Below are 22,807 nucleotides of genomic sequence, written 5' to 3'. Positions count from 1 at the left end.
CTCATTTTGATTTTGTAAAAGTGTTTTAACAATTCAGAAAAAAAGCTGACCAGAATTTTGGTTTTGGTTATTTTCGATTGAATATTTGTAAAAAATTTGGAACGGTCGCGACGTTTAGACGCTGTTTGTAAAACCGTTTTGACGCGGCGTTCAAATGCCGCGTTTAGCGTCGACTTACCGCAAGGTCCAGACGATGTAAGGAAAACGTACTTACGTACCTTAATTATTTAATTACAATTAATAAAAATAAAACGATGAAATTAAAAATATGAATATAAATAAAGAAGTATCGGTACATAAATTGTAATCATAACGATATAAAGTGCTTTTGACCAACTTTATCTTAAAACTTATCAGCTTATTTTATCGATTAGAGAATAATTATAAATTCCATTACGATACCTACGTGACTAATGAAACTACGTAACCAGTAAAATCATACAATTATTTCAAAATGCCACTCTAATAATTAAATATCAACAAAGGCTCGGGGCCCCAAATATAATATCGAGGCCTGGGGCTGCAGCCCCTCCCTACCCCCCTAAGTTGGGCTCTGGCCATTATAGTGGAATCAGATAACAATAACCTACGGTATCAATCTTATTATTTTATTTAAATTTTATACGCCTTGTGATAATGTTGCTAACTAGAGTCAATTTCGTTTTGATTCACAAAAATCGAATAATTTTTTGTTGATACAAAATATACCACAAAATAATTAGTCCCCATATCATTTTTTATTCATATAGAATACTGCATAACAATAACTTAAAGAATTTTTGTATTTTGTTTTTTTAATTGGTGACGTGGGAAGTAGGGGTAATTTTTCTGAGAACAAAAATTATAGTTGAAAAAATATAATATAATGTAATTAATATTAATATTAAATAATATCATGATGATGGTGGCTGGGTTTCATTCTTCGGGTATTTCGTAATCGACTAACCTACACGAATCATCCAACATCTTTTTGGGTATGGTGCACGTCGATATCTTTAAATTAGCGACGTCTTCTTGTGTGGCGCATAAGTAACAATAGGCGCTGCAGGTGCAAATTTCACTGATTCCATGGCATCCTTTTTCACATAGATTATAGGTGTAGAACAAACCGTGTCCATCTTCGTTCTTTGTACACGTGACACACCGGAAATTCGATGAGTGAGCCTGTTTGATGCACGGTCCATGATTAGTTGTGTGGCACTCCGATTCCAAGCATTCTTTACATGAGTTAAAAATAATATCTTCGTCGGAGTACACGTAGTTGAAGTTCAAAAGTATGGTGAAAACGAACACGGGCACGACGGTGTAGGACAGAAACATTTCTGCTTTGCTGTTGTTGTTTTTTCGGAGGAAATCGAGTCTGGTACCTAATATGCGGTACTGCGATGTCTGTTACTTCGGAATCTGTTCCTCAACGACGACGAAGTTGATCCGGTCAATGTTTGCGCGTTAATAGTTGATGGCCTGACACTACAGTTCCGATCGGTTAAGTTTCGTTTTTATAGCCTAACGGCTGTCGGGTTTGCGATCGTGGCGTCGTTAAATTGGTCGGGTCTCATCGTGGTAGGGTTGTGTGATGGGCGGTCGAATCAACATGACAAAATTATTTTGTTTGACTTCCGTCGTACAGTGTGTCACAAAAGTCCCGTTACGCTGTAATTATCTCTGTGTCCAATCCTCCGCGTGATTACTATACGTTCTGTGGATGTGAGTATGTGACATTGTTCAACAGCAATTCATTCTAGAAATGTGCGACATAAAGTTTCAATTTCTTAATTGTTGTAGTTGTGATAAAACCATCACTCTAAATAGATTGATGTGCCCATCTCACAGACTTGTACTTAAGGTGGTTCGAGACATTTAAGACGTAATATATTATATTAAAAAGAACATAAAAGATTTAATTTTAATTTTGTACAATTATTATGATAAAATATGTAATAAAAATAAAATAAAATATACAGTGAGTTTATTATAATGTTTTTTGAACTATCATTATGTGAAAGAAAAGAATCTTATAATCTTTTAAAATAGATTAAACAAAGTTGCTTTTTAAGTATAAGCTAAATCACTATTGTTAGTTTTACCATAGATTAAATATACTAGTATATTTAATCTATAGTTTTACTGTATACATATAAGTCCATACTATTTTTACGTCAATGACAAAGTCACTAGTTTAAGTCAATTGAAACTAGCCAAACAAGGAGTGTAATATATGACACATCATCTAGCCTTTTCACTACTTTTGTTTTAATAAACTATTAGCCATGAACTTTTTATGTTTATTTTAAAAATATGATGCAAGAATATGCTAAATAAAGAAATGATGATTCATATCAGATTTGTATATGAGAAATAAAAAAAATGTATCGTATACGTTCATTATATATAGGGTGTAACAGAAAGACCTGACCAAAAAAAATATGCTAATTCATTGTATGATAAAAATTTTTGATATCATATGATAAGTAAATAATTTTTAGAAATTTACTCATGTCAGAAAATTATTAAAAATCATTATTTTTAAAAAAGTTATTGCGTTCCAAACTATAATTTAACCAAAAAAATGTTGAATTTCAAAAAAATTCCTAAAAATAAAATTCTTGACTTAGATAAATCTTTTTACGGGTAACTTCATGAAAAAAAAAAAAATAAAAAATATTAATTCAATTTGAACAAAAGTTATTCGAAAAGTCATCTGTTCTATCTGTTACATCTTGTATATATACCAACATATTATTTATTATCCTGCAGGGTTAATATTCCGGATGTCGATTACACAACAAAACCCAAAAATGAGAAATAGTTGTTATTGAGATTCTGATTTTCAGTATAACGAATCCATTATATTCTTAGAATTGTACTCGTGACATTAACAATGGGCTATATTTCATTTTCGAACCGAATTAACGTTAGGATTATTCAAGAGTCATATAATGATGTTCTTATAAATAAATTTTAAAAAAAAAATTCGATTTTATTGTACCAAGTTTTTATTTTAATGATTAAAATATTAATAGTGACATTTTTATATTATTATTCACTACACCGTATATAGTGATAAGTGAATAATATTATATCATCATGATTTATTTAAGTACCTGCTCTGTACGTAAGAAAAGTAAATACTCCAACTAAGTAGCTACTCCAAACAAACTTATAACGAAAGACTTGTTATTTTTTAGAGAGGAATTTAAGTATTGATTAAGTATTAATTTCAAAGTGTGAAATTTCCATTTATATATTGTCTTAGTATAAATAAAACGTAAATTGTTGGATTTAAGTAAACAGTGACTAATAACTATTTAAAATAAATGTTTTTATCGAAACCTTCGCACACTTGCACAGGATGTAGGATTCAATTATAACTTATTTTTAGTGAACGATATTGTGATCTTCGCATGGTTTTAAGACGTACTAATTTAAATAGACAAACGTATTACGCTTCATGATTTAACGAGTTAAGAGATATTTTATTGTGTTACAATTTAGCACAGTCCCGTATTAAATATGATTTTTAGTATCTCGTCCGTAAATGATAAAAAATCAGCACCTAATTTGTTAATGTTTTAAGGCTGTAATCAATGGTGTACGTAAATGAAAACAATCAATACCTATAGTTAATGATACGTCAATTACAACAAGTTTAGAAATAATAAATAAATTGGTTATATTATACTTTTCAGGGAAAAAATAATATATCATTGTAATAATCATTTTGTTCAAATTATTAATTATACGATAGTGTCTTTATTACATGGACGTGAATATATTGTGTAATTGACTTTGCCAACGAGCAAAATATGATCATACATAAAATAAAATAATAAGTCATTATTTTAGAGTAATTAGGTTTTAGTGTACATCGTCTGTGATCAGTTCACGGAGAAATCAGCATTGGTGTACCCAATTATTATTTTAACAGAGATGGCCAATTCGCCTGTGGAAGATTGAAAGAGCACTTCGCATATTTTTTAATGTGGTTGAAACCGCTCTTTAAACTTTCTTGATATATTTAAGGAAAATTTCTGAAACTTTCTTAAAAATCAGTTGAGTAGTTTTTGTGGCTATAAGCTACGAACACAAGGACATTGCTTATTGTTGTACATTTTAATAACAAAATATTAATTTAATATTATCTTATTTTATGCATACCATTTTTTTAAATCATATTATTTATGTAACCAATGTAAATGGTGGTATATTTTGTATCAACAAAAAATTATTCGATTTTTGTGAGTCAAAACGAAATTGATTCTAGTTAGCAACATTATTACAAGGTGTATAAAATATAAATAAAATAATAAGATTGATACCGTAGGTTATTGTTATCTAATTCCACTATAATGGCCAGAGCCCAACTTAGGGGGGGGGGGGGGTAGGCTGGGGCCCCGAGCCTCTGTTGATATTTAATTATTAAAGTGACATTTTGAAATAATTGTATGATATTACTGGTTACGTAGTTTCGTTAGTCACGTAGGTATCGTAATGGAACTTATAATTATTCTCTAATCGATGAAATAAGCTAATAAGTTCTAAGATAAAGTTGGTCAAAAGCACTTTATATCGTTATGATTACATTTTATGTACCGACACTTCTTTATTTATATTCATATTTTTAATTTCATCGTTTTATTTTTATTAATTGTTATTAAAAAATAATTTTTTTTTTTTTGTTTTTCTCGGTTTTTTTGAAAACTGTTGGTAAATATTTACTTTTTATCTCTATAATGCACCAAGAATATTCACTTTTACATCGGAAACCACCCCCAAAGTTTGAAATTGAAGCATTATTTCGACTAGTTATGCTGTACACAAACATAAAAAAAAGGCGGGTAAGCCGTGGATGTCGCTCTGCTGTACCTAATGTAGATAACAAGTGGGTTACTGTAATGGATGGAATTAAATTTGAATCCAATGATATTATATCATTGTATACGAAAAACGATTCTGAGCGAAGACGGCTTATCTATCTAGAATATATTATAGATTATTAAAAATTTTCAAATCTTAGATTTAAAAAGAAAAATTTTTATGAATTTTTGGTTTAAAATAATTTGCGAATTTTCGTGATTTTCGTGATTTTTACACATGTTGTCAAAATTCAAACTTTGAATGCTTGTAAAAAAAAATTATGCTAATATATTTCTTTTTATTTTTCACCTGCTATTGTAAAAATATGTTAGAAGCCTTATATAAAATTTTAAATTCTAAGTTATAAAAGGAAAATTTTTAATGAATTTCTAGCATAAAATAATTTATTATTTTTTGTGATTTTTAAGTATGTTGTCTAAAATTCAAACTTCGAATGCTTGTAAAAAAAATTGTGACAAAGCATTTCTTTTATTTTTCAACTGCTTTTGTAAAGATATGATAGGAGCCATGTATTAAATTTTCAAATCTTAGATATAAAAGGAAATTTTTTTATGAATTTCTAGCTTAAAATAATTAGTGAATTTTCGTGATTTTTACATAATATGTTGTCAAAACTCAAACTTTGAATACTTAATAAAAAAATTCATGTATTTCTTTTATTTTGCAATTGCTATTGTAAAAATATGTTAGGCGCCCTGTTTTAAATTTTCAAATCTTAAAATTAAAAAGAAAAACTTTTATGAACTTCTATCTAAGATAATTTGAACATTGCCGTAATTTTTACGTATTTAGTCAAAATTTGAACTTTAAATGCTTATTAAAAAAAATTGTGCCTATGTATTTTTTATATCTTTTAACTGCTATTGTTACAATGTGCTAGAAGCCTTGTATTAAATTTTCAAGCTTTACTAGGACGATGGTTCTGAGAATGTGAGATCCATTTCCTATTCCATAGTTTCATTTCTGTTTGTAATAAATCCATATCTATATAGTCAGAATATAAATCAAAATCTGTAGCTGATATTGTAGCTTTATGAGTTTATGACACATTTTTTATATAGATAAATATAAAGAAGACAAAACTGTTTTGTGTTTTGAAAATTTATCTTTTAGTTTTTGAATAAAATTTGTAATAAAATACGGACATATTCTTTTGTAGAGTTAACATTAATGATATTTCTATTTTTTTGACGTCCAACTAGTCATGGAATTTTTATCTGATCCTCTCCATCTATCAACTTTAATTTTAACAAATATTTCTTTAAATGTTTTGTTTATATTGATTCGCATGTCTAAAACTTCATTCATAACAGTTTTGACAAATTTCACCGCTTCGCTTAAATCATATGTTACTGATTGTAATGATTTACATAAAGGTAATGTTAATGAAAATAGTGTGTAAGCTGTCACTAAACTAATAACAAATTCACTATAAATGTTATGCTACGATATATAGGTTTAGTGCTTTTGATGATGTTTCAATATCATGAAATAATTGGAATCCATCTAATGTGTCAACAATAGGTTTATATATATCTAAAAATCGAATCATTCCATCGTGGTTTTCGACCCACCGAGTTTCATACATAGATGTTAATTTATAGTCCATTTTGTTTCGGGAATAAATTCTTTAATTTTATTTTTTAACAACCCAGTTCGTCTAGCAGAAACCTTAATAATATTACCTACTGATCTAATTGTTCCGATACAATTACGAATGAATGAATTTTCGAATAAAACAAAAACAAACAAAATCTATGCCATCTTGTCCCTACAAAACTTTTAATTTGCACCACTTTAAAGTACCATCTCTTGTCGGTACATACACCAGTACGGTAGTAGATACGTTTCAAACAGCAGTGTGACTATAGGTAATTAAGGAGAGGGCTCAAAAGTGATGGGCCTTGACCATTGCGGTTTGTGGTCGGCAGGGCGGAAATATTTTAAGGATTATATGTGAGGCAGTTTCTGAAGATAGCCGCCATCGCGTGCTAATATTGGTCCGATAGTTTGCTACTATAAGTTATAACAATTTGGGTGAAAAAAAGTAAGGACGAACAACTGATTATGGTCGACTATTACATTTACAGGAGCTAACAAATATTTGATATTTGCGGAAATATTTCAATTAACATAGTTAACCTAATGTCAGCTATTAATTTATAACTTCGTTATTGTACTGCAACTTAAACTGCTGTTCAATTATTATAATGCGCATTGTGTACAATTGTATTTAAATGTGGTACCTGTCGTGCTATTGTAGTCGTAAATATTATACCAAAACCCGAAACAATTACATAAATCAGGCACGCAGATTTATTATTCAATTGAATATTTATTTTGATTGTACCCAACTATTATTGGAGTTTTTTGAAATTTATTTTGTTTAAGTGTTGTCAAATTAGTTCACTCTTAACATATGTTGTATAATTTGTACCATTGTACCCATATTTTTTTGTTTACATTTTACATATTATTATATGGTAATTAATTATTAAATTAAATGTCTGTTTTCGTATGGCTACCTACATGCAATAACCTAATTATACATCACACAATGTTATCATAAATTTTTTTATGGGTTGTCTAAGCAAAAGAATTACCTAGATCATAGGTTATGTAAAATATGTACTTGTATAATGGATAATTGAATAAAAAAAAAATCAGACATAGTATGGAAATCATAATCTACAAAACCTATACAGGAATATTATGTTAAAACTAGTGAACGAAAATTTGTATTTAGGGTTATTCACCAAACATGCTCATCCACATTTTAGATTCTAGATTCTGAACGAAGTGATGAATGTACCTATTGATTTTACAATGATGTGTTTTTTTTTGTGTGTCTGTGTCTGTGTACAGCATAACTAGTCGAAATAATACTTCAATTTCAAACTTTGGGGGTGGTTTTCGATGTAATAAAAATGAATATTCTTGGTGCATTATAGAGATCAAAAGTAAATATTTTCCAACAGTTTTCAAAAAAATCGAGAAAAACAAAAAAAAATGACAGAAAACGGGAATTTTTACGCAAAACCAGTTTTCGACCAAATCGATTTTTTAATATGGTTGTAATTCAAAAACCAATCACTATAAATACTTGATATTACTAGAATAACCATAGTTTTCATTATCATTAATTATCGTTATCCAACTATTATTTATCTACCTAATTTGTACGTTCCACACACTGTCTATAGGTACTATACAGACATATTATATTTTTATGTGTATTAATTATTTTTTATTGACGTGTATCAATATTGTGTATGATTTGGTATAAATTTATATTGTACAAATGTTATTAATATTGACGTTCATTGTAAAATTTTTTTGTATTGACTGAAAAAATCTATTTATAATACATATACAAAAGTATTTTTATAAACTAGGTGTAATGTAGAATAATATTAAAAACCACGAAAACAACTGAGCACATTAGGTCTATCCACAGAATAGATTAAATCAAAAGGGACACTTTCAATGTAAACAAAAACGTGGCGGCTATGTTCCCGTTGGCTATTTTATCAATTTAGTGTTATCAGTTAAAAAACTTGTATCATAATTCATGATTTAATTCAAAACATTTACATTAAGATTATTAAAAATCTTAGCAAAAGCATTTGTTTCACGTTTTTTAGTGTCTACTGCTTTTTAACTGCAGTTAGAAAAAGCAGAACATGTTCTGTTATGATCTGTCGTCTGTACTTTTTTGAATAATACTGTACATTAGAAGCATTTCATATAAGTAATAACTTACTCTTTTTATCTTTTTCATTCTCAATCTATTTTCTTATTTTTAAACCATAATCTTAATGTACCTCTACTATTCAAGCTTGCCTTCAAACAATCGTGATCTATAAATTTCAAAACTACATTTTAGCTTCTAATAAATAAAATATATATTTTATTTAATAAAACGTGTATTTTTTTCCAATATGTATTTAATATGAATACCTATTTAATCATATATTTGATTTATACTAATCTTATGCAGTTGCTAATTTTAAAATGAAGAATTTTAAGCAATTAGTTAGTAATTTGAATAAAACTAGAGTTGGATCTATACATTTTTGGAAAAACATTGTATTTAACATTTTGTTTTTCTGATATGGTTACACTGTTTAGCCATCAGGAAGATGGCCGCCACATTTTTGAGGATTGGGTATCTTTACCGTGTTAATTTTTATCAGTGTTCAGGCCCTAGTCTATCGACCCAAAAAAGACAGAGCGCAATTGGTATATTAAAAGGTCATTTTAAGCGCAATTGGTAAACTTCCAATAGTATTATTTATGAAAATATACCCAAATTATCTTTTTGCCAACAATATTATCCCAAGTGGTTTCGCTATTACGTTTAGTAATTAGAATTCATAAAAAGTTTAAATGTACAAAAGATAGATATCTAAGTACAACCAAAAACGAATAATCAATATTTTCGGTTTTGAATATAAAACTGATAAAAATTTGTTTGCAAATTCTTTAGCTTTCATACAATCATACAGATATTATTTTACTACAGTTATCAATGTTATTTTTGGAAATGTATAAAACGTTGTTACAGATAAAACGATTAAATTGTATTCTACTTTCAAAGTAGAAATTATCAATAGGTTTGGAAATAATTTTTCCTCTGTTTACCTGAACCTGCTGCCATTTGATTTTAACTTTCAATTTCATGCATATAATAATATATTATATTGGACTGTACTAAACATACCTTAAATGGAACACTAGTTCACCCTTATCTACTATTTTGAAGATTTTTGGTAAACTTTTCATGACACTATACCTATAATTTTAATTTCCTATAATATTTTCTATAGATGTATTCAGCTCATCTATGACATGAATATTTTTAATTCCATGAAGCTTGGAAACAAGTAATCCATCTCCACTATATATTCTTTAAGAAAATTGAGTATATTTTTGTCAGAGTCAATTCATAATTATCAATCATCCATCGTCTAATTTTTATGATGATTTCGCTTTCAACATAATCTACTCTCTACGGCATAAAAGATTGAGTAGAATTATAACGCATTGTCACAGTCTTACACATGTATACTACATAGCCAATTTTCGTTCACTAGTTTAAATAGTGTGCTGTTAGTTTTGATATTAGAGTAAATTGTGAATGAGTTATGTGAATTTTCAAATATTTATGCATTATATACGAATAACTCATTTAAAAATTAAAATATCGTAAAAACCCAACGAAAGAACACAGATATACATCACAAAAAACACACAACGTTGTAAAATCAATACATTCATCGCCCTGCTCAGAATCTAAAATCACTTTCTTGTAATTCAAAATGAATTTAATCGTTCCCTCAACTATCAATGATTATTAATTATCAACCTGAATATTTCACTTAGTGTTACGATTTGATTTTGTGAAATGCCTTATATCATTTTATGAACACGCAAGTGATTTTTAAATCTTATTTGATTCGTATTTTTTTGACGAAAAAACCATTTTGGCATTTTTAGCCTCATTTATGTCCAAAATATATTATAGTTCAGAAGATAGTCCTAAGCCTGTTAGAATGAGAAGGATAGTGTAAGCCGTAAGAGTATTGTATAAAATATCAATACGGAAAAAAATTCGGTACACAACTACTGTAGAAAGTGGTAACAAATAACTAAAAGAATCTGGGGCCCGACTAGTTAGTCAATTTTTAATTTTGGGACTTAATTCGGAGGCAGCAGTATGCACTGTAAGTGTTAGACCGTTAGGATCTTGATTATATTTTCCCTTTAACTCCAAGTCTTCTTGCACCTAAATTATATTTGTTGTACGGTTGTACCTATATTTAAGTCAAATATTTATTCGAGTACCTACTGAAGTAGTACCAAAGAGCTAAGATAAGTGGAGCATCACACATAATATTAATTATAATTATTACTACAAATTACACATATATACATAATATTCCTGTATAGGTTCTGTAGATTATGATTTCCATACTATGTCATTTTTTTTAGATTCTGAGCGGAGCGATGAATGTATTGATTTTACCATTATGTGTGTTTTTTTTTTTTGTGTCTGTCATCACGTTTTGGGGCAGTAAAAATGCTTCGATTTTTGACTTCAGTACCTCGTTCGATCAGAAAGTGAATCTAGTTGGTACTTTGGGGGGTCAAAAGTAAAAAATTCTTAATACTTTTTTAAATAATTGAGAAAAACTAACTAAAAATTAAGGGAAAAACGGGAAATTTTACGCACACTCATTTTTCGACAAAATCGATTTTGGTTTTTGATGTAACTTTAAAATAAATGACCATAGATACATGCAATTTTCAACTAATGTTTATATAAGTATATTCTATCCACCATGCAATTTTCAAAAAATTTCGACTTAAGTTGAACTATTCATAGGCATTTCAAATTTTCGATCATTATTAGTTTTTTTTTAGTTAATATCGATAAAAATTTATTTGTTAGGCAAAAAAGCTTGAAAATATAATACAAGGCTCTTAACATATTGTTACAATAGCAGTTGAAAAATAAAAGAAATTCATAGTCACAATTTTTTTTTATAAGCATTCAAAGTTTGATTTTTGACATAATACGTAAAAATCACGAAAATTCACAAATTATTTTAAGCTAGAAATTCATAAAAAATTTTCTTTTTAAATCTAAGATTTAAAAATTTAATACAAGATTCCTTACAAGTTTTTCAATCTTTATCACAAATAAAAATTCCACCTGAAATTCAAATTAAATTTTTATGAGCATTTGAAATTTAAATTTTTACAACATTGGATTTTCACTTTTAGCGATTTCCTTATTTTGGTGTAACTCTAAAACAAATTACCGCAGATACTTGAAATTTTGACTGAATGTTATAGGCGTTTTATATATTTGATAAAATTTTCAAAATATTTAGATTTGTTTTGAGCTGTTTACTGACATTTTAATTTTTCAACTTTTTTAGTTTTTTTTTCTATAAATATCGATAAAAATTTATTTGTTCGGTAGAAAAGCTTGAAAATTTAATACAAGGCTTCTAACACATTGTAACAATAGAAGTTAAAAAATATTAAAAATTCGTAGGCACGATTTTTTTTTATAAGCATTTAAAGTTCAAATTTTGACTAAATACGTAAAAATTACGGCAATGTTCAAATTATCTTAGATAGAAATTCATAAAAAATTTTCTTTTTATATCTAAGATTTGAAAATTTAATACAAGGCTCATAATATATTTTTACAATAAAAATTGAAAAATAAAAGAAATGCGTAATCACAATTTTTTTTTTACGACATTCAAAGTTTGAATTTTGACAACATATGTAAAAATCACGAAAATTCGCAAATTATTTCAAACTAGAAATTCATAAAAATTTTTCTTTTTAAATCTAAGATTTGAAAATTTTTAATAATCTACAATATATCCTAGACAGATAAACCGTCTTCGCTCAGAATCGTTTTTTGTATACAATGATATAATATCATTGGATTCAAATTTAATTCCATCCATTACAGTAACCCACTTGCATCCTACTGTACAGCAGAGCGACATACACGACTTACCCGCTTTTTTTATTCAATTATCCATTATATAAGTACATATTTTACATAACCTTTGATCTAATTATTGCTCTTAGCCAACCCACAAAAAAATGTATGATAACATTTTGTGATGTATAATTAGGATATTGCATGTAGGTAGCCATACCAAAACAGAAATTTAATTTAATAATTAATTACCATATAATGATATGTAAAATGTAAATAAAAAAAGCGGGTAAGTGGGTATCGCTCTGCTGATTAGGGGTTGGGGTGGACCTCTGACTAGGGTAGGTTAAATTTGAATGCAATGATAGGTATCATTGTATACGAAAAACGATTCTGAACGGAGATGGTTTATCTGTCTAGGGTATATTATAGATTATAAAAAATTTTCAAATCTTAGATTTAAAAAGAAATTTTTTTATGAATTTCTACCTTAAAATAATTTGTGAATTTTCGTGATTTTTACATAATATGTTGTCAAAACTCAAACTTTGAATGCTTAAAAAAAAAATTGTGAATATATATTTCTTTTATTTTTCAATTGCTATCGTAAAAATATATAATGAGCCTTGTATTAAATTTTCAAATCTTAAATATAAAAGGAAAATACTTTAATAATTTCTAGTTTAAAATAATTTGCGAATTTTCGTAATTTTTACGTATTTTTTCAAAATTCAAACTTTGAATGCTTTAAAACAAAAATTATGCATATATATTTCTTTTATTTTTTAACTGCTATTGTAAAAATATGATAGGAGCCTTGTATTAAATTTTCAAATCTTAGATTTAAAAAGAAAAACTTTTATGAATTTCTATCTAAGATAATATGAACATTGCCGTAATTTTTACGTATTTAGTCAAAGTTTGAATTTTAAATGCTTATAAATAAAAAGTCGTGCCTTTGTATTTTTAATATTTTTCAACTTCTATTGTTATAATGTGTTAGGAGCCTTGTATTTAATTTTCAAATTTTTGATCTAAAAAGAAAAACTTTTATGAATTTCTATCTAAGGTAATTTGAAAATTGCCGTAATTTTTACGTATTAAGTCGTTATTTCAACTTCAAATGCTAATAAAAAAAATTTTGCCCATGTATTTTTATAATCTTTTAATCTATATAAGAATAACTTATGAGGAACTTCATATTTTATTTTGAAGTATTTTGATTGGATCAAAAAAATTTTATCCACACTTCAAAAAAAAAATTTCAGACAAATTGAAAATTTCAATCATCTATAAATATCTCAAAAAGAGTCAAAATATTTTGAAAATTAAATCATGTAAAGAAAATGCCAATCTTAATAACTAGTAAAATTTTCAAGTATCTACGACTTATACTTTTTGAATAATAACAAATATTCGAAATCGTTTCAGGATAAATCGTTATCGTTACGCTATTTCGTAAAAATTCAAAATTCAAAAGCACTTAAAATTTTTCCTATAATGATGCTTCGAGTTTTCTCTATAGCTACTTGAAGGAAAACTTATGGAAAACTTAGTGTTGTATTTTTAATCCTTAGTTATAAACACAAAAATTTTTATGATTTTTAAACTTCAAAATTACTTGCAAATATTCGCGTTTTCGACAGATTTCGTAAACATTTGAACTATAAACGCTTATAAAAAAAATTGTGACTAACGATTTTTAATTTTTTTTAGCTACAATTAGAACAACTCATGAGGAACCTTGTATTAAATTTTCATGTTGTTTTGGTAGTCCAACATTTTTTTACCGACACTTCAAAAAAAATTCTCAAAAAAATCGAAAATTTCAGTGGTCTATAAATAACTCAAAAAAAGTCAAAAATTTTGAAAATTAAACTGTATATAGATATCACTAACATTAACATTTGGTGAAAATTTCAAGTATTTACAGAGATTATTTTTTGAATTACAATCATATAAAAATATCGATTTGGTCGATAACTGGTTTTGCTTAAAAATTCCCATTTTTCTGTCCTTTTTTTTTTGTTTTTCTCGATTTTTTTGAAAACTGTTGGAAAATGTTTACTTTTGATCTCTATAATGCACCAAGGATATTCACTTTTACATCGGAAACCATCCCCACAGTTTGAAATTGAAGCATTATTTCGACTAGTTATGCTGTGCACAGACACAAAAACAAACATAAAAAAAAAAAACACACACATCATTGTAAAATCAATACATTTATCACTTCGTTCAGAATCTAAAATGTATGTACAATGGTATAAATTATACAACATATGCTATAACTTATGAGTGAACTTATTTGACAACACTTAAACAAAATAAATTTCAAAAAACTCCAATAATAGTTGGGTAGGTACAATCAAATATTCAATTGAATAATAAATCTGCGTGCCTGAATTATGGAATTGTTTCGGGTTTTGGTATAATATTTATGACTACAATAGCACGACAAGTACCACATTTAAATACAATTGTACACAATGCGCATTATAATAATTGAACAGCAGTTTAAGTTGCAGTACAATAACGAAGTTATAAATTAATAGCTGACATTAGTTGTGCTGTTAAATGTTAATTGAAATATTGCAAAATGCAATCGTAATGCAAAAATTTCTTTAAAGAAGTTGACAATAATAATATTTGATTGGAGATTTTGTACGGATTCTGTAAATGTATGTATAGTATGTGGTGTTTGTTTCTTGAGTCTTATTAGAACTTAATTAAGCAATCAATTATGTGTGTGACTGTAATACACTTCACACGATTGGCATATAGGGATGACGTTTTTAGGTATGAGGTGATTATGTGTTATGAATGCATACCCTATTCGGACGCGGATTAATAATATCGAAGAGTCTCGCTAGAGACTCCTTTCAGTGCATAAGTAATGCCGGGTCCACACAGAGACGACACAGAAACAAAACAAAAACCAAACTCAAACCCTTCTTTTTGAAGTTTGAAAAAAATAAAACACAAACAAAACATGTGTCCATACTGAGTTGAGTAAAAATTAAACAAAACATGAACAAAATTCAAACATTTGTTCGTGTTTTGTTTTTGTTTTCAACTATCCATACAGAAATATAAACTCGTCGTTTTATTTCGTTCATCCGTGGTCATTCAGTCTGTTTTCAGAGTTTTAGCTTTCTAAACTCTTCGTACTTACAAGTTTTTTTAAAATTTTTTTACTCTGAGTGAAAATGTGGAAATTTAAAAGAGATATTGAAAACGATGAAGATTTATTTATGTTGGGTGCTGGGTATATTTACCTACAGTTACAAAGTAAAAAAAGCGGGTAAGTGGATGTCGCTCTCCTGTACATTAGGGGGGGGGGGGGTGGACCTCTGATTAGGGTAGGTTAGATTTGAATGCAATGATAGGTATCATTGTATACGAAAAACGATTCTGAACGGAGATGATTTGTCAGTCTAGGATATATTATAGATAATTAAAAATTTTCAAATCTTTGATTTAAAAAGAAAATTTTGTATAAATTTCTAGCTTAAAATAATTTGCGAATTTTCGTAATTTTTACGTATTTAGTCAATATTTGAACATCAAATGCTAATAAAAAAAATTATGCCTACGTATTTTTATAATTTTTTAATTACTATAAGAATAACTTATGAGGAACTTTGTATTCAATTTTCAAGTATTTTGATAGGGCCGAAAAAATTTTATCAACCCTTTTCAGAAAAATTGAAAATTTCAGTTGTCTATTAATATCTCAAAAAAAGTCAAAATATTTTTAAAATTAAATCATGTAAAGAAAACGCCAATCTAAATAACTGATAACATTTTCACGTATCTACGACTTATACTTTTTGAATAATAACAAATATTTAAAATCGTTTCAGGATAAATCGTTATCGTAACGCTATTTCGTACAAATTTAAAATTCAAACGCACCTCAAATTTTTCCTATAATGACGCAGATTTCTCTATAGCTACTTGAAGGAAAACTTAGTTTTGTATTCTTAATCCTTAGTTATAAACACAAAAAAATTTATGATGTTTCAGCTTCAAAATTACTTGCAAATTTTCGCATTTTCGACAGATTTCGTAAAAATTAGAATTATAAACGCTTATGAAAAAAAATTGTGCCTATGTATTCTTATAATTTTTTAATCACTGTAAGAATAACTCATAAGAACCCTTGTATTAAATTTTCATGTTGTTTTGGTTGTCCAACATTTTTTTACCGACACAAAAAAAAAAAAAAAACAAAAAAAAAACTGCAACTTTTACTGCAACTGCCACCAGTCAGCGATGGTCCCGTTTTCGTGCCTGTTCCAAACGAAACTTTAAATAAATGTGTAAAGTCCATTGCTACTGTAGATTTGTGGTCTCTACTGGACTACAATGAATTACGAATACATATGCGTCAAAAAGATGATGACACTTACAAAACAATTCTTGCCAGTTTGCGAGTGGGCACTGTGAGTGATGCTGATACGAAAATTTTAAAAATACGCGTGATTAATTTGAATTTCCATAATCCAGGTGAAAGATTATATTAACTTTGTGATTACGTGAAAGCTCTTAGTGATGCTGTTTGCATAATGCCTACAAATGATATGTGCGATATGTTGAACGAGTCTACGAGTATATTAGCCAGAAATAACAAACCGGAAATCGAACTACTCGCCAATGATAAAATAGACGCTAAAAACCCACAACAATGGAAATATGCTAAAAAGAAATTGGAAAAAAATGAAGACTCGTCTGTCACGGCTGGTTTGCCCAAGCAAATCACGATTAAAAAAAAATGCTAAAGTCATGATCCGACGTAATATTGATACTTCACTTGGATTAGTTAATGGAACTCTATGTATATTAGACTCAATCACAAGATCTGTAACCTGTAAGGTTGAGTGGAGAAATCAATGGGATTGAACGGATAAAGGTCACTTTTGAAATATCAACTGGCGTTTACGTCAATAGAGAGCAGTTTCCTTTGATCTTGAGCTATGCTATAACCGTACACATAATTCAAGGCAGTGGCGTGACGAAGGACTATATTTGAGGTACGTGCCTCAGTTTGAGGGGTGGTGGGTGTCCTCAAAGATCATCTAATGTGTTAAAAAAGCATTATTATTTAAATGAATAAATTTATTTTATCTTAAAAAAATGTTTTAATGTTTTTTGTGATGGGTGGAGTGGGTGGTTGGTCTGACAATATAAATGTGCCTCATAACTTAATGAAGTTCGCAACACCACTGATTCAAGGCATTAGCTTAAAGACTGTAGTCATTGGCGCAGGGGCGCACAATTTTGCAAAGGGAAAAATATATTATGTAGCCCTATTTAGAGTCACTTCTCTGAATGGCCTACACCTGATAAATTATGATACTTTTAAAGTTGTCGCAGATACACTAGCATTCTTGCAATAAAACTTCTTGAGACAAAAATGTAGACCCGACTTGGTAGATTATTGTCTTCCCGCCACGAATTGCCGTGATCATAGCCATGTTTAACAGGTTTGGGCTATTCCAAGAGAATTTTTAGAAGTTCAGCAGAATAATGATCCAGCAAATAATATATCCAATCTCAGAGGGTTCCCAGAAGACGGTTACAACTCATTTGCAGCGGTTACATTCTTCTTACTGTTATCAAATCCAACATTGAGGAATCAAATAAAAAAACTTCCACCAAATCATATATTGAACGTGATGATCAATAATTACTGGGCAAACAGACTGCAAGATTTGCGAGAATTTAAGCTTTTCGCTGGACACGACTATAAATTTGCAACAAATAATAACATAAAGATACCCAACTTCTTACAATCAATTTTGAATAAAAGTAATCAAATTAATGATATCGTTACGTTCAAGGGTGTTTATATTAAAACTTGCATTGTATGTTCTTTTAAAATTGTCCAAGAATTTCAATCAATTATTTTCTAGTACCCATAAAAATGATTCGAAAATAACGTATGACTTACAACTATTTGTTGCAACTTATTGTTTTTGTTTAGTTAAAATGAGATTTTTATCAACTACTATTTACATACCATAATATTTGCGTCTACACAAGTATATAACTATAATTCCTAATGACGCGTGTATCCAGTAAACTACTTTGACCTCCCTTGAAAAGTAATTAGGTATAGTATAATCGTATTTTCCTAACATCATAACCCTATAATTACATTTATAATTTACAATTTAAATATTATCATTCTTTCTTTGAAGATCAAAAAAATGCAGAACACGCCTGTATTAGTGCATAAAATAAATTATAATTTAGACCTATAAAAGTTAGTTAGTATCACGATTAATAATAATTTGATCTTTGCTTTTACGTGGAATAAAATATATTATACTGTGAAGCGAGGGATACCAAAATATTTACCCGAATTATCAAAGTCTGCACGCCAAACGTAAATTTTGGACCACATGGTAATACACTGTATCTATATACATATACACAAAAAATGGCTGCTACTTGCGTCCCCCAAAAAGGTATATTTTACAGGTAGTAAATTCAACAGGTAACTTGCGTGGGCGTAGGACGTTTGCGCATCGCTATTGTTACGAATTATCTTTTTTATAGGCTGTTTGCGCATCGCTATTGTTAAAAAAGGCATAGGGTGATTTCCTATAACTATTGTGATGAATTACCTTTTTTGTAGGCCGTTTGCGCATCGCTATTGTTTAAAAAGGCATAGGGTGTTTTACTATACAATACAATTATTGCATTACAATTTTTATAAATTACGTATATGTTATCAATAATATTGCAAAACTATAATTGTATACAAAAATAATCGTCAATGTTCATATTCAGTTATAGACTGTTCGATCTTTCTAGAAATATAGGTCAATCGTTATAAACATTAATTTTATCATTATCGGTCGATCGCATGATAAACAGTCGGACAGATTTTTTTTACTTTTTCTCGTGTATTATTAAACTATTACATTATTATTATTATTATGAAGAAAAAAACTCAAGAAACAATAAATATTTATTTTATTTCAAATGTAACTCACTTGTTTTAAAAGGTCGGTATATATGACGATAGATAACGGTTAAAATATACTAAGTAATAATCTTACCGCAACATTCAATTTAGCTTATCACTATATGAAATTTTATTCGTTATATCGAGAAAAGTTTGACAGTTCAAATATTCAATTGAATTATATTTGGGTGTATCACTTTTTAACTTAGCCTATATTCTGCCCATAGATCTAATATGTCTTTGTACCAAATTTCGTTGCAATCGGACCAGTAATTTGAATGGTATGTAATTCTGGAAATTTTACTTTTCTGCCAGCACAGCACATACCTCTTAAATTTGAATGCTCTAAAATGTATGCATAATTTGACGAGTTTCCAATAACCACACTTGGATGAATACTGTAATTATAATTATACCAAATTTCATCGGAATCGGTTCACAATTTTTTTTATTTTTTTTATTTTACAATTTGAAATACACAATCTAGGTATACAACATAGCACAATAAGTATAATATATGATATTATAATAGTAACATGAATATCTTGAATTAAGAAATCACCCATTGGTGACACTTGGCTGGGAATTAACGCTGTCTAGAGTCTAGAAGTTCGTTTTTTAGAACTTGGTTTTTTTTTTTATATATTTATAACAAGTCACGGCACCAGTTCCTTTTTAGACGACGCCGAGGGTTTCCCGATATGGTTTGAGTTCACCAATTGAAATTGGAATGTATAAAGGATAAAACCAGACATCTATTTTTATGGATATAGCTATACCTAGATAGATAGATAGATAATTTGAGCCGTAAAAAAGCTAGGATTTCTAACGGGCTACGAAGTGCACGGGTTCAGCTAGTAATATTATAATATCTCAAAAGTTTATGTTACTATAATATTACGTTTGCTCTATAGTATCTATATAATACCGTTCTAATAAAATGTATTAAATCACTAATTAGCCCTTCAGTATTCTACATTTTAAGGGAAAGTGAACCAAATTTAGTATTGATTTTTGGTACCTACACGTGATTTTTATGAACATAGTATAATGTATTATTAGTTGGTTTAATTTGGTTATTTATTATCTACGTATATAACTTTGTTATTTGCTTGGCTATCTAGTTTGGTTTTTTCAAGTAATCAGGTGAAAATAACTTTTTATCTTATCAATGAAGGATTTGCTTTAAGCAAATTTAAGCACTCAGTTGCTCACCAGACACTTTTTATTCAACATAATCATGGTAAAAATATTATATTATATTATTTTGTTCAAGTTTAACATATTTCAAAATAATTTCCAAGATTAGAAGCTGCTTTTATACGAAGTTCACTGAGATCTGAGATAAGTCGTCAAACGAACATATAGCTTTGATATATGTATTATCATAATAAATATTTTTTTAGACGAAATTCTCATTTTATTTATAATAAATATTATGTGACGACGAGATAAATCATTTAAATTGCTCTAATTTTAAATAAACGGTTTTCCGGATGAAACTTATAACATTGGTATCCTGTGGCACAGCCTATTAATATTGCATAAACCATCATCATTATTACTACCTCGATAAAGTCTAAAATATAATATATAACCGCATCATATGGGATCGCTCTGCGACTTCTTTTCGAAGCTATTTTATTTACGTGAGCAACATCTGAGAGCTAACTCGTTGACGCTTAATCAATCTACAATCGAATGTCTAAATAGGTTATAACCAGTTTTGTAAAACATATTTTTGAAACCAGATACAAATATAGGTTAGGTCCATTCATAAAGTATTCGAAATTTATTTAAAATACTTTTACTAAAAATTATTCAACAAATACAAATTACTTGGCATTTATTTTAATAATAATAATAATAAGAAGAATAATTTTATTGCAACATCACAATTTTTTTACATCAAATTTACAATATAAATACAGTATTACTGCACCCCCGGTAGCAACACTTTTGCTGGTAGAGATATTTAAATACTTTTCTTAATTTTACTTGTTCAATTATTATACTAATATGTAAAAAAATAGTTCTCTAATTAATAATAATTCCTAATTTAAAACCTTAACGTACACATTTAGAACTTTGTACTAACTTCTCATTTTATACTGAAAAATAAAAATGAAATAAAATGTGTTACATATATTTTAATTCTGAAATATTCATTAAACAATAAACGTTGCTTAATAAAATACGAAATGAACAAATATAAAATGTAAAATTATTTTATTTAAAATTATATAACGGTTGTCAAAAAACAATCTAAAAAGTGAGGAATAATTCTTTTGAATTTCTAAAAAGTATTTACAAATACAAATATGTCCAAAATCGTACTTAACATTAGTTTCAAACGCTTGATTTAAAAATAATTCTATTAATACTACTATACAAAAGTTTTTAAAAACATTCACTCAAATACTTTACTAGACTGGACTAACTCTAAAACTTAATAACTCAATCAAGCTTCCGCGATTCGTAAACCACACATACTAAACGTTTAAATCGCGGAGCTTATTTCGAGCTGCAGTATAGACGCTTGTCACCACTCAATATATGATCAAGTCTTGGGAATCTATCCGATGTTGATGAAAGATGTCTCATTCAAGTTACGACGAGAGAACGATAAAATGTATTATTATGTTTGCAACAACAAACCTCACGAACGTGTGTAAAATAAGTATGTACCGTCGTACCGACAATGATGGTGTTCGAGATATATTGCAGTAATACTATAATAATAATTATAGGTCATGAGTTTTAAAAGAGCAATGATGGCTTTAATAGAATGCAGCAGCCACTGATTAAAGGTAACTCGTTTGCCTATACTACTGTTGAAAGGCTCATCGTCGGCTCATTCCCGCAGGTTTTCTACCTCTTCGCTCCTATTTTTCACTCGTTTTTGAACTTTGTACATAATATAGGGCAACGAAGCGCCTATTGCAATACAGGAAACATTTATATTCGTCGAATTCTTTTGTTGTTATTAATTCCGACCGGGACGGTGAAGTTTATTGGCCGATTGAAAATAGCGCAAGTAACACAGTGTTTTAAAATTCCTTGTGCCAGCTAAAAAAAGAAAAGGTCGAGACGTTTGGCACGCATTAACAACAGCAGCAGCTGTATCCATAATTATTTCTCAGATAGTTAAAATACCTACCTACCTATCAAGCGAAGTATACGTTTCGTCTTCCGTATAGATTACAGCATTACATGGGTATATATTATATAACATTATTATTATAATAAAAGATTTAAGTCATTGGAACTTTTGTTACACGTCAAATAATTATTAGTATATATAATTATGACGTGTAGGTATATAGAATTAATTAATTAATTAAAGCGTTTCTATATTATAATATTATGTTTTTAGCATAATTAGTACTAAAATAAAAAATTTGCATTTCATAACTTACGTCAAAAAACAAGTTGCCGGCGGTTACACTTTGTGTGTCTTTGATGAGTTTTTTTTTTAA

The 22,807-nt window shown here is 28.4% G+C and overlaps 1 protein-coding gene across 1 annotated transcript; it reads right to left on the bottom strand.

The window, feature by feature from the left end:
- Positions 1 to 841: 841 nt before the first annotated feature.
- On the bottom strand, positions 842 to 1,496 carry LOC107163162 (uncharacterized). The gene has a single exon (XM_015510429.2). It carries the CDS (start codon positions 1,318 to 1,320, stop codon positions 916 to 918), a length of 405 nt encoding a protein of 134 aa, XP_015365915.1. The 5' UTR covers positions 1,321 to 1,496; the 3' UTR covers positions 842 to 915.
- Positions 1,497 to 22,807: the final 21,311 nt, after the last annotated feature.

This window comes from Diuraphis noxia, unplaced genomic scaffold (genome assembly GCF_037042655.1).
Source record: "Diuraphis noxia isolate RWA-SAM2 unplaced genomic scaffold, SU_Dnox_SAM2 contig0005, whole genome shotgun sequence".
In the NCBI taxonomy this organism is placed as follows: Eukaryota; Metazoa; Arthropoda; class Insecta; order Hemiptera; family Aphididae; genus Diuraphis; species Diuraphis noxia.
The sequence above is the reverse complement of the archived record's forward strand: the minus strand, read 5'-3'. Positions and strand labels throughout refer to the sequence as shown.

Bases quoted from the DNA above. Each gene is read 5' to 3' on its own strand.
- LOC107163162 (XM_015510429.2), bottom strand. From the start codon at position 1,320: ATGTTTCTGTCCTACACCGTCGTGCCCGTGTTCGTTTTCACCATACTT.